The sequence below is a fragment of the Pteronotus mesoamericanus genome, unplaced genomic scaffold, assembly GCF_021234165.1.
Source record: "Pteronotus mesoamericanus isolate MK-2021 breed Mesoamerican mustached bat unplaced genomic scaffold, CSHL_Meso_final contig_78, whole genome shotgun sequence".
In the NCBI taxonomy this organism is placed as follows: domain Eukaryota; kingdom Metazoa; phylum Chordata; class Mammalia; order Chiroptera; family Mormoopidae; genus Pteronotus; species Pteronotus mesoamericanus.
The window spans coordinates 3631327-3644215 of NW_026555258.1; the positions used below are offsets into that span (position 1 = coordinate 3631327).

General features: G+C 55.0%; 1 protein-coding gene across 7 annotated transcripts in view; it reads left to right on the top strand.

Moving 5' to 3' along the window:
- RAPGEF1 (Rap guanine nucleotide exchange factor 1) overlaps positions 1–12889 on the top strand; it is a 123930-nt gene that overhangs the window by 48408 nt on the left and 62633 nt on the right. For 4 of the 7 annotated variants that reach the window (XM_054584194.1, XM_054584196.1, XM_054584195.1 and 1 more), the window contains exons 2-3: positions 11385–11524; positions 11967–12080. In XM_054584194.1, coding sequence (XP_054440169.1) covers positions 11385–11524; positions 11967–12080 — 254 coding nt within the window. The remainder of the gene's footprint in view (positions 1–11384; positions 11525–11966; positions 12081–12889) is intronic. The other 3 variants (XM_054584197.1, XM_054584199.1, XM_054584201.1) reach the window with 1 other exon arrangement.

Consider the following 12889-nt stretch of genomic DNA (forward strand, 5'->3'; position numbering starts at 1 on the left):
GGCCCTGACACTGCACGCAAGCCAAGGACCCCGCCGCTCGCTGGCATCTGGCCGCGGGGCCTCTGAGGCAGGCAGCCGGGGCCACCATGGCCATTGCCTTGGCAAGGGCGATTGACCAGCACTTGATTCTGAGTGTGTAGAGCAGAGTGGGGTTCTTCCCCCGTGCCTGTCTGCACTGGCATATACGGTGTGGTATCATCGATGTTTCTGCCAGAGCAGGCCCCCGGCCATAGACACATTCAGGAGACAGGAGCAGAAGGACAGGGTCCATGCGGAAAGCTCCTCAGAGAGCAGCCAGAAAGACTGCTTGCTCATTGTGTTCCAGAGAAAGCTGTGCGGCCTTTGACTGGGTGAAAGAACGGGCCACCTCTCCGCCACCCCGCTCCGTGCCTGGGATGCCGAGAGTGCGCCTTTGCATCCACATCCCCGTGTCCTCAGAGAATTCCCAGCCAGCCCCCGTTGGCTGCCTCTGCTGCCTCTCACTGGCCCCCTCGAGTGCCTGGAGCTGTTCCTGCAAGCTCAGCCGTCCTTCCCACCCTAGGGGCAGCCTGCAAGGACCCTAGGCCCCAGAGCTCCAGGCACTGCCCTCCCCAGGCAGGGTCTGCGCCCCGGCTGGGCACATCTCCACCCCAGCTTTCCTCACGCCGGTCCTGACTGTGAGGGCCGGGGCTCTTTGGAGGGAGGAGCTGCCCCGGCTTGCAGACCCATGCGCTCTCCAAGCCCAGAAGGAAGGAGTGAGTGAATGTAGGTGCCGTGCAGGACCTGCTCCGCCTTATCTGATGCGCGGTCTCCCTGAGGTGCCAGGGAAGGGAAAGGACTGCAGGTGACCCTTGTCCCTCCCCTTTCTTCACTCTCCGAGCAGGGAGCTCTTCGGCAGTGCCCCAAGCTGCTGGGATTGTGGCTCCCAGCTCCTTTCCCAGTTGCCTGGGAAATAAATAAATGAGCATGTGCTCACTGACAAATGAAAATGTTGTTTCCCTCAGGAAGCCCAGAGGGCGGCCTCACAAATCATGAGTTCCCAGTTCCCTGCACAGGGCTGCGCACAGCTGAGACTGCAGAGTTGCTGTCCCCGCAGCTGCCCGCCCACCAGCACCGGCGCGCCATCCCTGCCGCCCGGTCCCCGCAAACAGGCTTCTCGCCCCCAACGCGCTTGCTTCGCTGCTGACATGATGCTAAAGAACAGGCTCTGTGGCCCTTGAGAAGCATTGTCTGATTTCTAACCTGGAACCAGTCCTAACACACGAGTTCCTCTGAGGGAAGGAGGCTGCGCCAAACAACCCCACCTAAAGGACAAAGGTCAGGGCGGACTCGCTTCCTGTTGCAGCCAGGATCCCGCCCGCTCTCTGCCCAGCCCGTTGGCATGTTGACCCAGAATAAACTCTTGCTCCCCTCACCCGCCCCTCCTGTCTCTAGAAATACAACCGCAGGACTGAGCGAGCTGTGGGGTGTGAGGCTCTAGGGATCTCCAGGTTGGTCCCAAACAGAAATGGAAGGGAAATGCTCCCTTGGGAAGGGCTGCCCCAGGGGCAGGCAGACTTTGAGGGGTTCACAGCCCGTGTTAGGGCTGCAGCTGTCTTGTCTGTGGCGTGTATGTGTGATGCACGCAGAGTGGTGGTAGGGCCCTGTGACTCAGTTTCCTCATCTGTCAAATATTAATCAGAGCACCTCCCTTCCAGCGTTAGTGCAAGGATCGGGGATAGCATGTGAACCCCCCCGCCCAGGGCCTAGCTTCTAACGGGGTGCTTAAAGCCAGGAGCCACTGAATCAGGCTGCACAGGGGAGCAGCGGTCCATCCCGGGGCTCCTCTTAGCTCCTCACAGCGTCTGTTACTAGGCGGCTGTGTTATGCAGGGGCCGAGGGAAGCTCTGTGTGGGCGTAGTCAGAGCCCTCTCCGAAGGCAGGTATTCCCTGGGGCTGGGGGCAACTCAACGCTTTCTGCACGTGTGGAAGTACATTAACTGGAAGCTGTGGCTTCTGCTTAAATCCTGTAGGATACTTTCATTATTGGATTCTCCTTTATTTTAAAAGATTTTATTTATTTACTTTTATACAGAGGGGAAGGGAGGGAGAAAGAGGGAGAGAAACATCAATGTGTGGCTGCCTCTCATGCGCCCCCGCACTGGGGATCTGGCCCGCAACCAAAGCATGTACCCTGACTGGGAATCGAACCAGCGACCCTTTGGTTCACAGGCCGGTGCTCAATCCACTGAGCCCACACCAGCCAGGGCCTTTTTTTTTTTTTTTTTTTTTTTAAAACATTGCTGGAAGTTAAGAGGCAGTTGAGCTTCAGGTTCAGCTGGATCTAGTAGCCCAGCTGGATTCTAGTCACCAAGAATCAAGGTTCTGTCCTCAACTCTGTTCTTCTGTGTTTTTTTTAAATAAAACTTTTTTAACTAAAGTATAATGTAGAAAAGTGCTCAAAGCATAGGAATACCCACTCAGTGAATTACCTCCTCTCTTCTTATAGTTTGTTAAATAAAAACCATCCACTCAAAGAGGCAGCAGTTATCTCAGAAACATTTGTGTAGCGACGGATGACACTGGCTACATGTGCCAGTGCTGTGCCGAACGACCTTCTGTAGATGCTCGATTGCTACTCACGACAGCCTGGTGAGCAAAGCGAGGCCCTGGGAGCAGGCCTGCCCGAGCACGCACACTGAGGGGCTTCACTCGCAGCGGGGTGTAGTTTCCCGGGCTGTGCGAGGCCGCGTGTGGAGGTCAGCGCCGCTCCTCTTGCCCACATTCCGCCACAGCAGGGCAGGATGTCAGTGCCACCGTGTATGTCCATGGTCCCTGCCACCAAGGAAAAATCAGTTCGCTTTGTCGGGAAGCTGTGATTGTCAGAGCTGTTTTCTGCGGAGACACTACTCAGCACTCCACCTGCACCTTGCCCAGGGCCGTCCCCTCGGTCCTCGTCCAGCACGTCCCCATTCCGGGCATTGGATGGGGCAGCCTGAGTGTCGAGCGGGCGCCCCTGCTTCGTCCACGCTGCACACCGTCCGCCCTTGTGGAGAAAGGCAGGGCAGCCTCCAAGGCCCCAGGGCACAGCCCTGAGCAGTGGGGTCAGCCCAGCCCAGGGCGCAGCCGTGAGTCCCGCCCCCGCCCCCAGCAGGGGCGCTGCGGGCCGGCCCGGAGCTGCAGATGCCGGGTGTGTGTGAGGCCAGCTGGAGGGTGCTGGGTGGGTCACACGCAGGCCAGAATTTGAAGTCTTCATACATGCGACAGAAAAAAATGAGTGAAACATCTCACTCACAGCTTTTACTTAGTTATGTGTTAAAATGATAATATTGTGGATAAATTGGGTTAATTAAAAATGTTTTTAAATTACATTTGGCTCACGCTGGTTGACGTTGGACTGTACTGACACACAGTCCTCTAGAGACCTAGAAGGGGAGGAGAAATGAACAGTCCTTCTGGTCTGTCCCCGGAAGCGGCTCAAACAACAAACATTCTGTTACCCCAGGTAACCCAGCCCGAAGCACCACAGCAAAGGAACTTCTTGACTGAGTCGTCTCTGACTCAGCGTGTCAGCGCTCCTTAGAGACCTGTAGTAAGACTCATACAAACCGTCCCGTCCGCCTCGCTAATCCACCGCTACTCCCTGGGGTGGGCTGAAGGTGGTAGTTGTCAGTCGTTACAGAATTTCTTCATTGGTTTCTGTGTGTTCACTAACAAGCACCGAAGTGTGTATTGTCACCGTGCCAGTTATTGGGCTAAGTGCCAGATTCTGAAATGAGTAAGATTTGATTGTCATCAGAGTCTCAAGGGACCACTGGGTAGAACCCTGTTTTCTGTTCTGGATTCTGAAAGCTGGAAAAGGAAGACAGTATGAGAGATTAGAACCAAAGTATGACCATGGTGTCTGATGAAGACCTGCTTAAAGGTGAAGCCTGCTGTAAGAATCGGGGGCGCTTCCTCGCGATCAGGCCCCAGGATCGGACTAAATTCACCCATCCGGCCCCAGCCGCTTTGCGCTCTGCAGGCCTTCCCCACCTGGGGACACCAGAGAACAGGTTTCCCAGGGGGGCGGGCTTCCTCCCAAAGGTGTGCGCAGGCGGGGCTGGCGGGATTGGAGGTGGGGTTGGGAGTGGCACGCCCCGTGTGAGTCCAGTGGGCCCCCCCTCCCCCAGGCCTTTGACAAAGGGCCTTCCTTCCTCCGGAGCGGGAATGGATGCCGCCAGAGGCTTTCGAGCGGCGGGGCCGCAGAACCAGACTACCTTTGTAAGGATCTCTCCGGTTGCTGGGTGAGAAGACTGTAGGAAATCGAGGAACAGGAGACCAGTTCGAAAGCGACTGGTGGTCCGGGTGAGCGCCGATGAGGGGCTGGGCCAGGGGAGAGGGGTGAAACTCAGGGTGTACGGTCAGGGGGTGCTGACAGCCTTCGCTGAAGGGTTGGCTGATGGACGTGAGCTGAAGAGCAGAGTGCAGAGTTTTGACCTGAGCTGCTGGCAGGGTGAAATTTCCTGTTTACCAAGATGCGGGGACAGCAGTTTGGGGAGGGAGTATCAGGAATACAGTTTTGGACTTGTGTTTGAGCTGCCTGTTAGAATCACCCAAACTTGTGTGTCGAAAGAGGCCACTCATGACGTGGCCTGGACCTCTCCTCTATCTGCACCTGTCCCTGGGGTTCTCATCTCATCGCTCGGCTTCCTGTGGCATCTGCATGCTGAGGGCTCCCACATGTATACCTCCAGCCTCCACCTGTCTCCTTAACTCAGACCCGTCTGCCCAGCTGCCTGGCTCGGGCTCCCCTGATGTCTGCGAGGACGGGTCCTCGATGCTGATGCAGAGCCTGGCGCAGATGAGATGCTGCAATAGCCATTGAACGGATATTGTCTTTAACTCTTAGGCTGACCTCATGAATATGTGCTGCTACTATTATTCTACAGAAATACCTTGATTTAGCCTTGGGTAAAAGAAATTACAGGATACAGTTGCATTTACACTAAGTTCTTTGAGTTTCCATACAATATTAGAAAACATCTATTTACTGGAACTATAAGATCATAAGAATATCTACATTTATTTCAGCGCTTTTATTATTTTTAGAAAGATGAAACAAAAGCTTCCTGAGATACCCACAGATTCTCCCTGAGATGCTCAGTGCAGAGCTCTTTGGGAAGGTGCTCATTCGGGACTCTTCATGGTTAAACCCATTTGTTTCCTTCATGGATAGGACTTCCTGAGATTGTAAATGATCTCTTCATCTGACCCATGTAAAAATCATGTGGGCTCTTTTTTAGAACAACCTTAGATCTCTGTCTAGTTTATTTTAGCTTTTATTCACGTATACCATGTATCAGAAAAGTGCGTCTGCCATGGGGGTTCAGCTTGCAGGCTTGTCACGGGTGGACCCCCCCACCCCCGTGTGCCCGAGGCCACCGAGAAGCAGAGCACAGCTCGCTGCCTCGTGTCCCTGCCCGTCGCCGCCCTCCCTCAGGCATAGCCACTCCCTCAGCTCCTAAAGCCGGGGACGCTTTTGCCCATGTTCTCATACCTTCTGTGGCTGTCCTTTCTCCGCATTTGTGAGAGTCATTCGTGTCGCTGTATGTAGGTGTCAATTGTTCATTGCCACGCGACACAGTCCCTGAGTGAGGTGCCGCATGGACTCCTCTCTGCGTTGACCCTCTCCTGTCCACAGGCACCAGGTGCTGCCACTTGTCTCTCCCAGGACGCGCCCCCAAGGCCTTTCCCCGGGCGCACCCAGCCGCAAGGGGCGCGTGCATGCGTGCTCTGGCTTGCCTTCTCTGTCCAGGGTGGAGGGTGCCCGTTGCTCCTTCCCCCGCCCACAGTTAGCGCTTCTTTTGTTTCCTTTGTCTCCATCCTGGTGTGTAGGTAGTGGTGTCACCTTGTGGTTTTAATTTATTACTTCCTGATGACAGTGGGGTGGAGCACCTTGTCACCTATTTATGGGCCGTGTGGATATCATCTTTTCTGAAATGTCTGTTCCCTTGTGAATCCTTTAAATTCTTACCAGTTACGCAAGTAAAACAAAAATGGTGGGTCTCTATCCGGTTGGCCTCAAATCCAAGGGGAAGCCTGGCGTCTTCAGCCCCACAATTAGTCCATAGGTGGCAGGGCCGCACTCCTCGGCCTCCACCCTGAGCCTCTCTCTCTCTCTGGCACAGGCCCCGATGGCCTGCGTCCAGCTCATGGCAGCTGGACGGGATCCTATCAGGCTTTCATGCTCATACCTTTGACCTACCAACTCCATTTCCAGGTGTCGGGCTCATTATACGGATGTCCCAAGAGGTCAGCCGGAGGGCGTGCAGCAGTGCAGCCTTGTGGAGGAGCAGGCGGGAGGCCTCCGCCGGGGCTGGGTGCATGTGGCGCGGCCGCCTCCCAGCGGGACGGCCCGCAGCCGCCCACTGTGCTCGGGTACGAGGAGGCCCGCCACGGACCGTTAGGGAAGAGACACACTGCAGCTCTCCCGTAGGTGCAGTTAGGAGCGATTGCCACTCGCTATGTTACCTATTTTTGCAATGCTCAAATTTTTATAATGAGGTTGTTTTGCTGCTGAAAAAGAAAAAATAGGATATACTTAGTATCTTCATCAGCACCCGCAGCGGCACAGTTCTCAGTAGACCTCCTGAGCAAATGGAGAATATGAGCAGATTTTCATGTCAGAAGAGCCTTTGGTATTGCAAAACTCCAACTATTATTTTTCTTCTGTTTTCGCATGAAGAGTTCTATATTGAGTAAGACAGGATCTTGTAATATGGAAGCTGGGGAGAAATGAAACATCGGGTTGCCTTCCATTCTCCTAGGCTGGGACTATTTTTAGCTTTTGCCTTATTAAGTGTTGGCAGAAGCCTGGCAATGCTATCAGATGCCAGTAATGGCTGTCATTTATTGAGCACTCGCTACCTATGAGGTCCTGGGCTCAGAGCTCTACACACAGGATCACGGTTAGTCCTCGTTAGGTCCTGAGGCAGTGATGCTGGTCCTGCAGAGGAGGAACCTCTGGCTCAAAGAGGTGAGAAGTCTGTCCAGGGATGTGGCTGGGCTCAGGCTGAAGCTCCGCCTCCCCGACTCCAAAGCCCTCTCGACCACCTGCTGTGCCCACAGGCCGCTCAGCCCTGCTCTCAGCTCTGTCTTCCTACCTGTCTGTAAAATCCGAGGGAGGTAAAAACCTGATATCTTTATCCTTAAAAAATTTCTTCCTGATATCCCCAAGCCACTTCTGGGGGGTATGGACTCGGTAGGCGGGACTGGACAGATGGAGGTCCTTCCGAGTTGTACCCCAGTTCCGCACCCAGTTTGCCGTGGGCAACGAGAAGTTGACAGCTGTGGAGTTTATCAAGACCAGCACTGCCTCAGAGTGTTGTCCACCCTGACCCTGACTTTGTGGTGCCTTGTGTGGTTGATATTTACAGACTCCTCCCATCCAGGATGAAATTAAGCCCTGACATAAACCACTGCTAAGTTGGGATCCCAGCTGCTGCTTCAAGTGACATTTGAAAGGCCAGCTGTTATGCACATTTGTCAGCCACAAGCCGAGATGGCTGTTAGGTCTGGCCAAGGGGCAAGTTGGAAATGCAGGGATGAAATACTGACACCTGGCCGGCTCCTTGGGAAGAACTTGCTTAGCTTTGGTGTGGTTTGGTTTTTGTGGACATCGTTCTATGAGCTTCCCGCCTCTCCCCTAGCCTGTCCTCTTTCTCTCCAGGTCGCGAAGGCTGTGTCGAGGACATGTCCAGCAGCGTGGCTGGGCACATGCTTTTGGCGGCTGCCCCAGAGCCTGCCTGCTCTCAGTAGCTTCCTGGCCTTTTATACAGAAATTGTGAGGCTGCATTTTCTCTGGAAGAAATGATGAGCAGAGTGGCTGGTCACCGGGGAAGTTCCTGGCCTTCGGCAGCGCGAATGCCTCCGGGCAGCGGTCTGAGGGCTTGTTTGGTCAACGGCGCTTCAAGTTGCTCGCACAGGTCTGGTCAGTCACAGCAGGTCACTGCCTGCTGGCTGTCCAGGGGACGAGGGCTCCTGCTCCTCCCCTCGGGCTACCTGTGGCCCTATGGAAGTGTGCAGGTCTGGCGATTCCACGTGCTGGTGGGTGTGTGGAGCGACTGGGACCTGCTGGTGGGACTGCAGATTGGCACAGCCACTCTGGAGAGTCATTTGGCACGTCCATATAGTTACGTACGGTGGACACTCCATTGCCCGGCGGTTCTAGCCAGAGGGAGCTCTTACACGGGCTCCGAGAGGCACGGGCAGGAGTGTCCACAGCAGCGCTGTTTCTGAAGTGGGAAACAAACACCCGCTGGCAGGAGGGTGCATAGATGAAGCCAGTGCGGTGGGCGCACGGCCACCCCGGCACCGAGGACGAGGCACTCAGCCCTGTCAGCAGGCCACTGTCGGACCTCCTGCTGAGTGGGACACAGGCGCAGGAAGGTATTTACAATGTTCTGCCATGTACGCGCAGTTCATAGACTTGTACATCATATAGTTTAGAGGTTTAAACTGTCCAAAAAGTGAGGGATGATCAGCACAAAAATGAGAATCACGGGTACCTGGTGTTGGTTTATTGGGATGTAACCCTATTATAAGTTGAGGCGCATCTGGATATGGATGGATGCAGTCTTCCAGAATTTGTTTTAATTTCAGTCCTAGAAAATCTCTGAAGACACACTCACCAGACCTGCCAGGGACTGATGGGAGGGCGGGTGGCGGAGCGTCGCGGGCACCGGCCCCGCCCCGCAAGGGGCCGCCTGCAGGTCGAGGCCAGGAGAGGAGTGTGTGCGCACTTGCGCGTTACCGGTGGGCCGTCCCCATCGCCCCCTCCCAGGCTGCTGTCGGCTGTCATTGTCCTGCTTCACCAGCACTCAGTGCTTTGCTTCATTGGTTCCGTGACCTTGCAAGTCACCTGCAACCTGCGTTGCTAACTCATTGCTTCAAGGAAAATGTGGCAAGTAGCCTCCACGTCAGAGTCTGTCCGGGTGAGTGCCCTCCCCGATCTCCAGGGTTGAGATCAGCTGTCGTGACAAAGAACCTGCTCTTTCCGCGCAGTGCGTCGCGCCTTGTGCTCGAGCTGGCTGTCGTGAGGCTTTCCTGTGCTCTGAGGAGAGATTTATCGGTAGACTCAGCACTTTCCTTAAATGCTGATGCCGAGTCCCAGCTGTGCCCTGAGACAGGATCACCCGGCTGTCCCCGGCCGAGCAGAGGGAGTGCTGCTCCTGGGCGCAGTGTGCTCTCGAGGGGAGGCCCCTCGCTGGCCCTGGGTCACGGCCAGGACCAGCCCTGCACATGCAGGAACCCGAGCGGTGGGTTTGGCCCCCACCCGGCCTGCCGACCGTCGTTCTGCCCTGGGCTGCGGCAGCAGACGCGTGCACCCGGCCAGCCCCTCAGCCCCACGGCTGCCCTTGTAGCCGCTCCGGGGAGCAGGCTGCAGGAGGTGGAAGTCGGCTTGCCCAGCTGTGTCTCTGGAGAGCTTTGACTACCAAAGCAGAGCAAAGAAACCGCACATCCTGCCTAGACTTCCCCATTTGCGTCTGCTTTTTGCCCTGCTTTCAGTCTTACTTGCCAGGGTGGAAGTCATGGGTTAGTACATCGCTCTAACATCCCGCCTGCCTTGGGAACCTGCCTGGTTCCCAAGGGGATGTGCTGTGACTTCGGGGCTGCTGAGGCCAGTCCCAGAAGGAGGGGGTGGGGGCAGGAGTGGGGGCAATGGTGGCAGCAGTGCAGACGCAGCCCCCAGAGAGGGAAGCAGAGGGACAGGCTGAAGCTGATGGAGACTCTGGCCAGTGCTGAAGGAAGAGGACAAGGCATCTGCGAGGCCCTCGGGCCAGGCCCGGGCGGCAGGGGAGCCTGGCTCAGGTCTGTGTGCAGTTGGCAAACGAGGACCCAACGTTCCGTCGGCCTTGCCCCCCACCCAAGCGGTAGAGAGAGTTAGGGGAGCCCCCTGTGCAGAGCAGAGCTATCTTCCAGACAAGGAAACCCAAGACTTAGAGATGTGACTGGAGTGTTTTAACCCCAGCAGTGTGACTACAGAGCTCACCCTCTTAACCACCCTGGGCAGCGAGGCCAGGCGCACCATTTTGAAGCATAAAGAGGGAAGTGTGACTGTGTAGGCCCCGCCCGGCTTGGGCGGGAAGGAGAAGGGGCAGGGCAGAGGGCAGCTGGAGAATCACACTCCCTCAGTTTACCTACTTTGAAGCCCAGGAATGACTGTGGTAAGTAAGGACCAGTCAAGCCAGATGTGTGAAAGAAGCCAGTTGCAAGGGACCCCATATTGTATAATTACATTTATTTGAAATGTCCTATCGAGACAGAAAGTAGACTAGTTGACTACCTAAAGCCGAGGGGAGTGGGGAGGGATGGAGAGGCGCTGCTAGAGAGCATGAGGTTTAAAAGAATGTTTTTCTTTATTGATTCCAGAGAGAGGGGAAGGGAAGGAGAAAGAGGGAGAGGAGCATCGAGGTGAGAGGGGAATGGCGGCCGGCGGCCTCCGCAGGTGCCCCAGGGGAGGGCCCGACCTGCAGCCCGGGCACGTGCCCGGCCTAGGAGCCAGGCCTGCGCCTTTCGGTCTGCAGGACAGCGCCCAGCCAACTGAGCCCCACCGGCCAGGGCGTGTTTTGGTAGGGGACACAATGTTCTAGAATTAAAACCTGGTGATGGTTGTTCAACCCAGTGAATTACTTTAAAAAAAGGTTTCACTCGACACTTTAAATGAGTCACCTGTATATGTGATGTATGTCTCGATGAAGCAGTTTAAAATGAACAACAGTCCACCGAGCAGCCTTCTTTCATCTCGCCGTGTATCGGCGCTCTCCAGGGTCCGGAGCCGCCTTCTTAAGCGGTTTGTGGGCATGTGTCCTCATACGAATGCAGACGCGCTGAGGACCGTGCCTGACCTCAGGGGAGACCGCCCGGCCTTTCACTGCGTCCAGGGGTTTTGAGCGCCTTAGTTCCATTTCAGTCTCCACTGCCAACTCCAAGGCCCTGCCGACATCACTTGTTACAGGTTACAGTTCCTAAACCAAAAAACGAGGGAAGAGGCTGATTTGAAAGGCCCTTGCTCCCTAGCCCCACCTCCCACACTTCATGCCGAGACTTCGGGGTTCCTTCCGCCAGGCCAGTTCCCTGGTACTGCCGTTAGATCATCGTACAAAAATCTCCATAAGGACACCTGGGAATATGTGCCCTTTTTGTTTTTGTTTTTGTTTCATAACTTATTTTGACTGACTTTGCCGCAATTCCAAACAACCTAACCTAGAGGCAGACATTGCAAAAATTGAAACATGCAGTCGTGTTTTTAGGAGTCTATATGTCCTTTTCTTGCAACTCGGAGCAGCTGGGGGAAGGTTTGTGTTGGGACGATGCTCCTGTCCAGGAAAGGCCCCTGCGGTCCCCACTCTGCCTCTAACAGCCACCACCCTCTTTGTTTCCAGACTCTCAGCGTTCCCACCTCTCCTCCTTCACCATGAAGCTGATGGACAAATTCCACTCGCCCAAGATCAAGAGAACTCCATCCAAGAAGGGAAAACCAGCGGACGTGTCTATGAAAATTCTGGAGAAGCCTGCGAACAAAGTAAGCGGACTGGGCTCTCTCTAGCGTTCCTCTAGGTTCCTCTGGGTGAACCTGTAGGGCGCTGAGCGTTTCTCACCTTAATCCGAGTCGAGCGCAGCTGGCTAGAACAGTTCTCCTTGTCCAGATGTGCCATCTTCTGGGCACCTAAACCAGCTCAGCACATCGTGTTCGCACCCCGGGTGCCGTCTCCCTGCCCCCGAGAGCCCCACATCACCCGGGCACACGCACACACGCACGGGGAAGTGTGTTATGTCCAGACCATCCATGCTCAGAGGCGTGCAAGTCCTTGACACCCAGCCAGAGCTCTCCTTAAGCCCTAGTAATGTCAATAGGGCCAGTCAAGCCAGATATGTTGAAATAGCTGTTGATTTTCATCGACCCCTTTCTTCAGCCTCAACGGCCATTTCAAGCTCTGTAGGAATCCAGGTTTCCTCTCTTCCAGGAGGCAACAGACAGATTTCTACCAGAGGGCTACCCTCTCCCCTTGGATCTGGAGCAGCAGGCAGTAGAGTTTATGTCCACCAGTGCTGTGGCTTCCAGGTCTCAAAGGCAGAAGGTCAGTGTGATGTTAAGAACATTGGGTTTGCCTTGCCTTCTACTGCAGAATCCTGGCCCATGGTTTTGGGGATGGAGAAAAATCTATGACAGCCTCATTGTGTTCATTTGGGTGGCAACTGTGGGCCTAATTGTTCAGGAAACAGTCCAAGGGACCGTGGGTAAAAAGTCAGTTTGTCCAGGCCCCATGGTCTTTGGCGAGAGTGCAGCCCTCCATGGCGAAAGTGTGGGGACCCTTGCTGGGGTTGGTTCGGGGGCGCTGCTTGGGTCCAGCGGGTTCTGGGGGAAGCGAGTGAGTCTCCTCTGTCAAGGTGAGCTGTTCTCTCCTCGAATTGCTAAGATGACCCAAACACAGAGGAGGGGAAGGGCATCTGAAGTGTAAGGCGCTCTCAGAGCCGGGGACGTGTGGTGCCACTAGCATTTAGCAGGCCTTCCCTTAGCCCCGTGCTGGGTGCTTTACACTCTTTCTCTTATTGAGCCCTTACAACAGCACTGAGAGATGGGGACCTATCTTGCTTTAGCAATAGTAAACTCTTGGCTAAAGTCGCACAGAGAAAGGGGCGTGAAGCTGAGATTTGAAAAAGGCCGTCTGGCATCCGAGTGGAAACTCTTGTGGTGCCACACTTCCTCTTTATGAAGGCCAAGTTTATTTTTGAACAGCTCCCATGTCTCAATGTTAACCCCACATGTAACCAAACATAAAAACAAAATTAAACTTAGCAATATGAAATAAAAACAAGCCTCGTAGACAAACAGACCCTTAATCCCCTCGCGATCTCCCAGAGCCTAGTCTGGAGCAGAGCCGTTGGC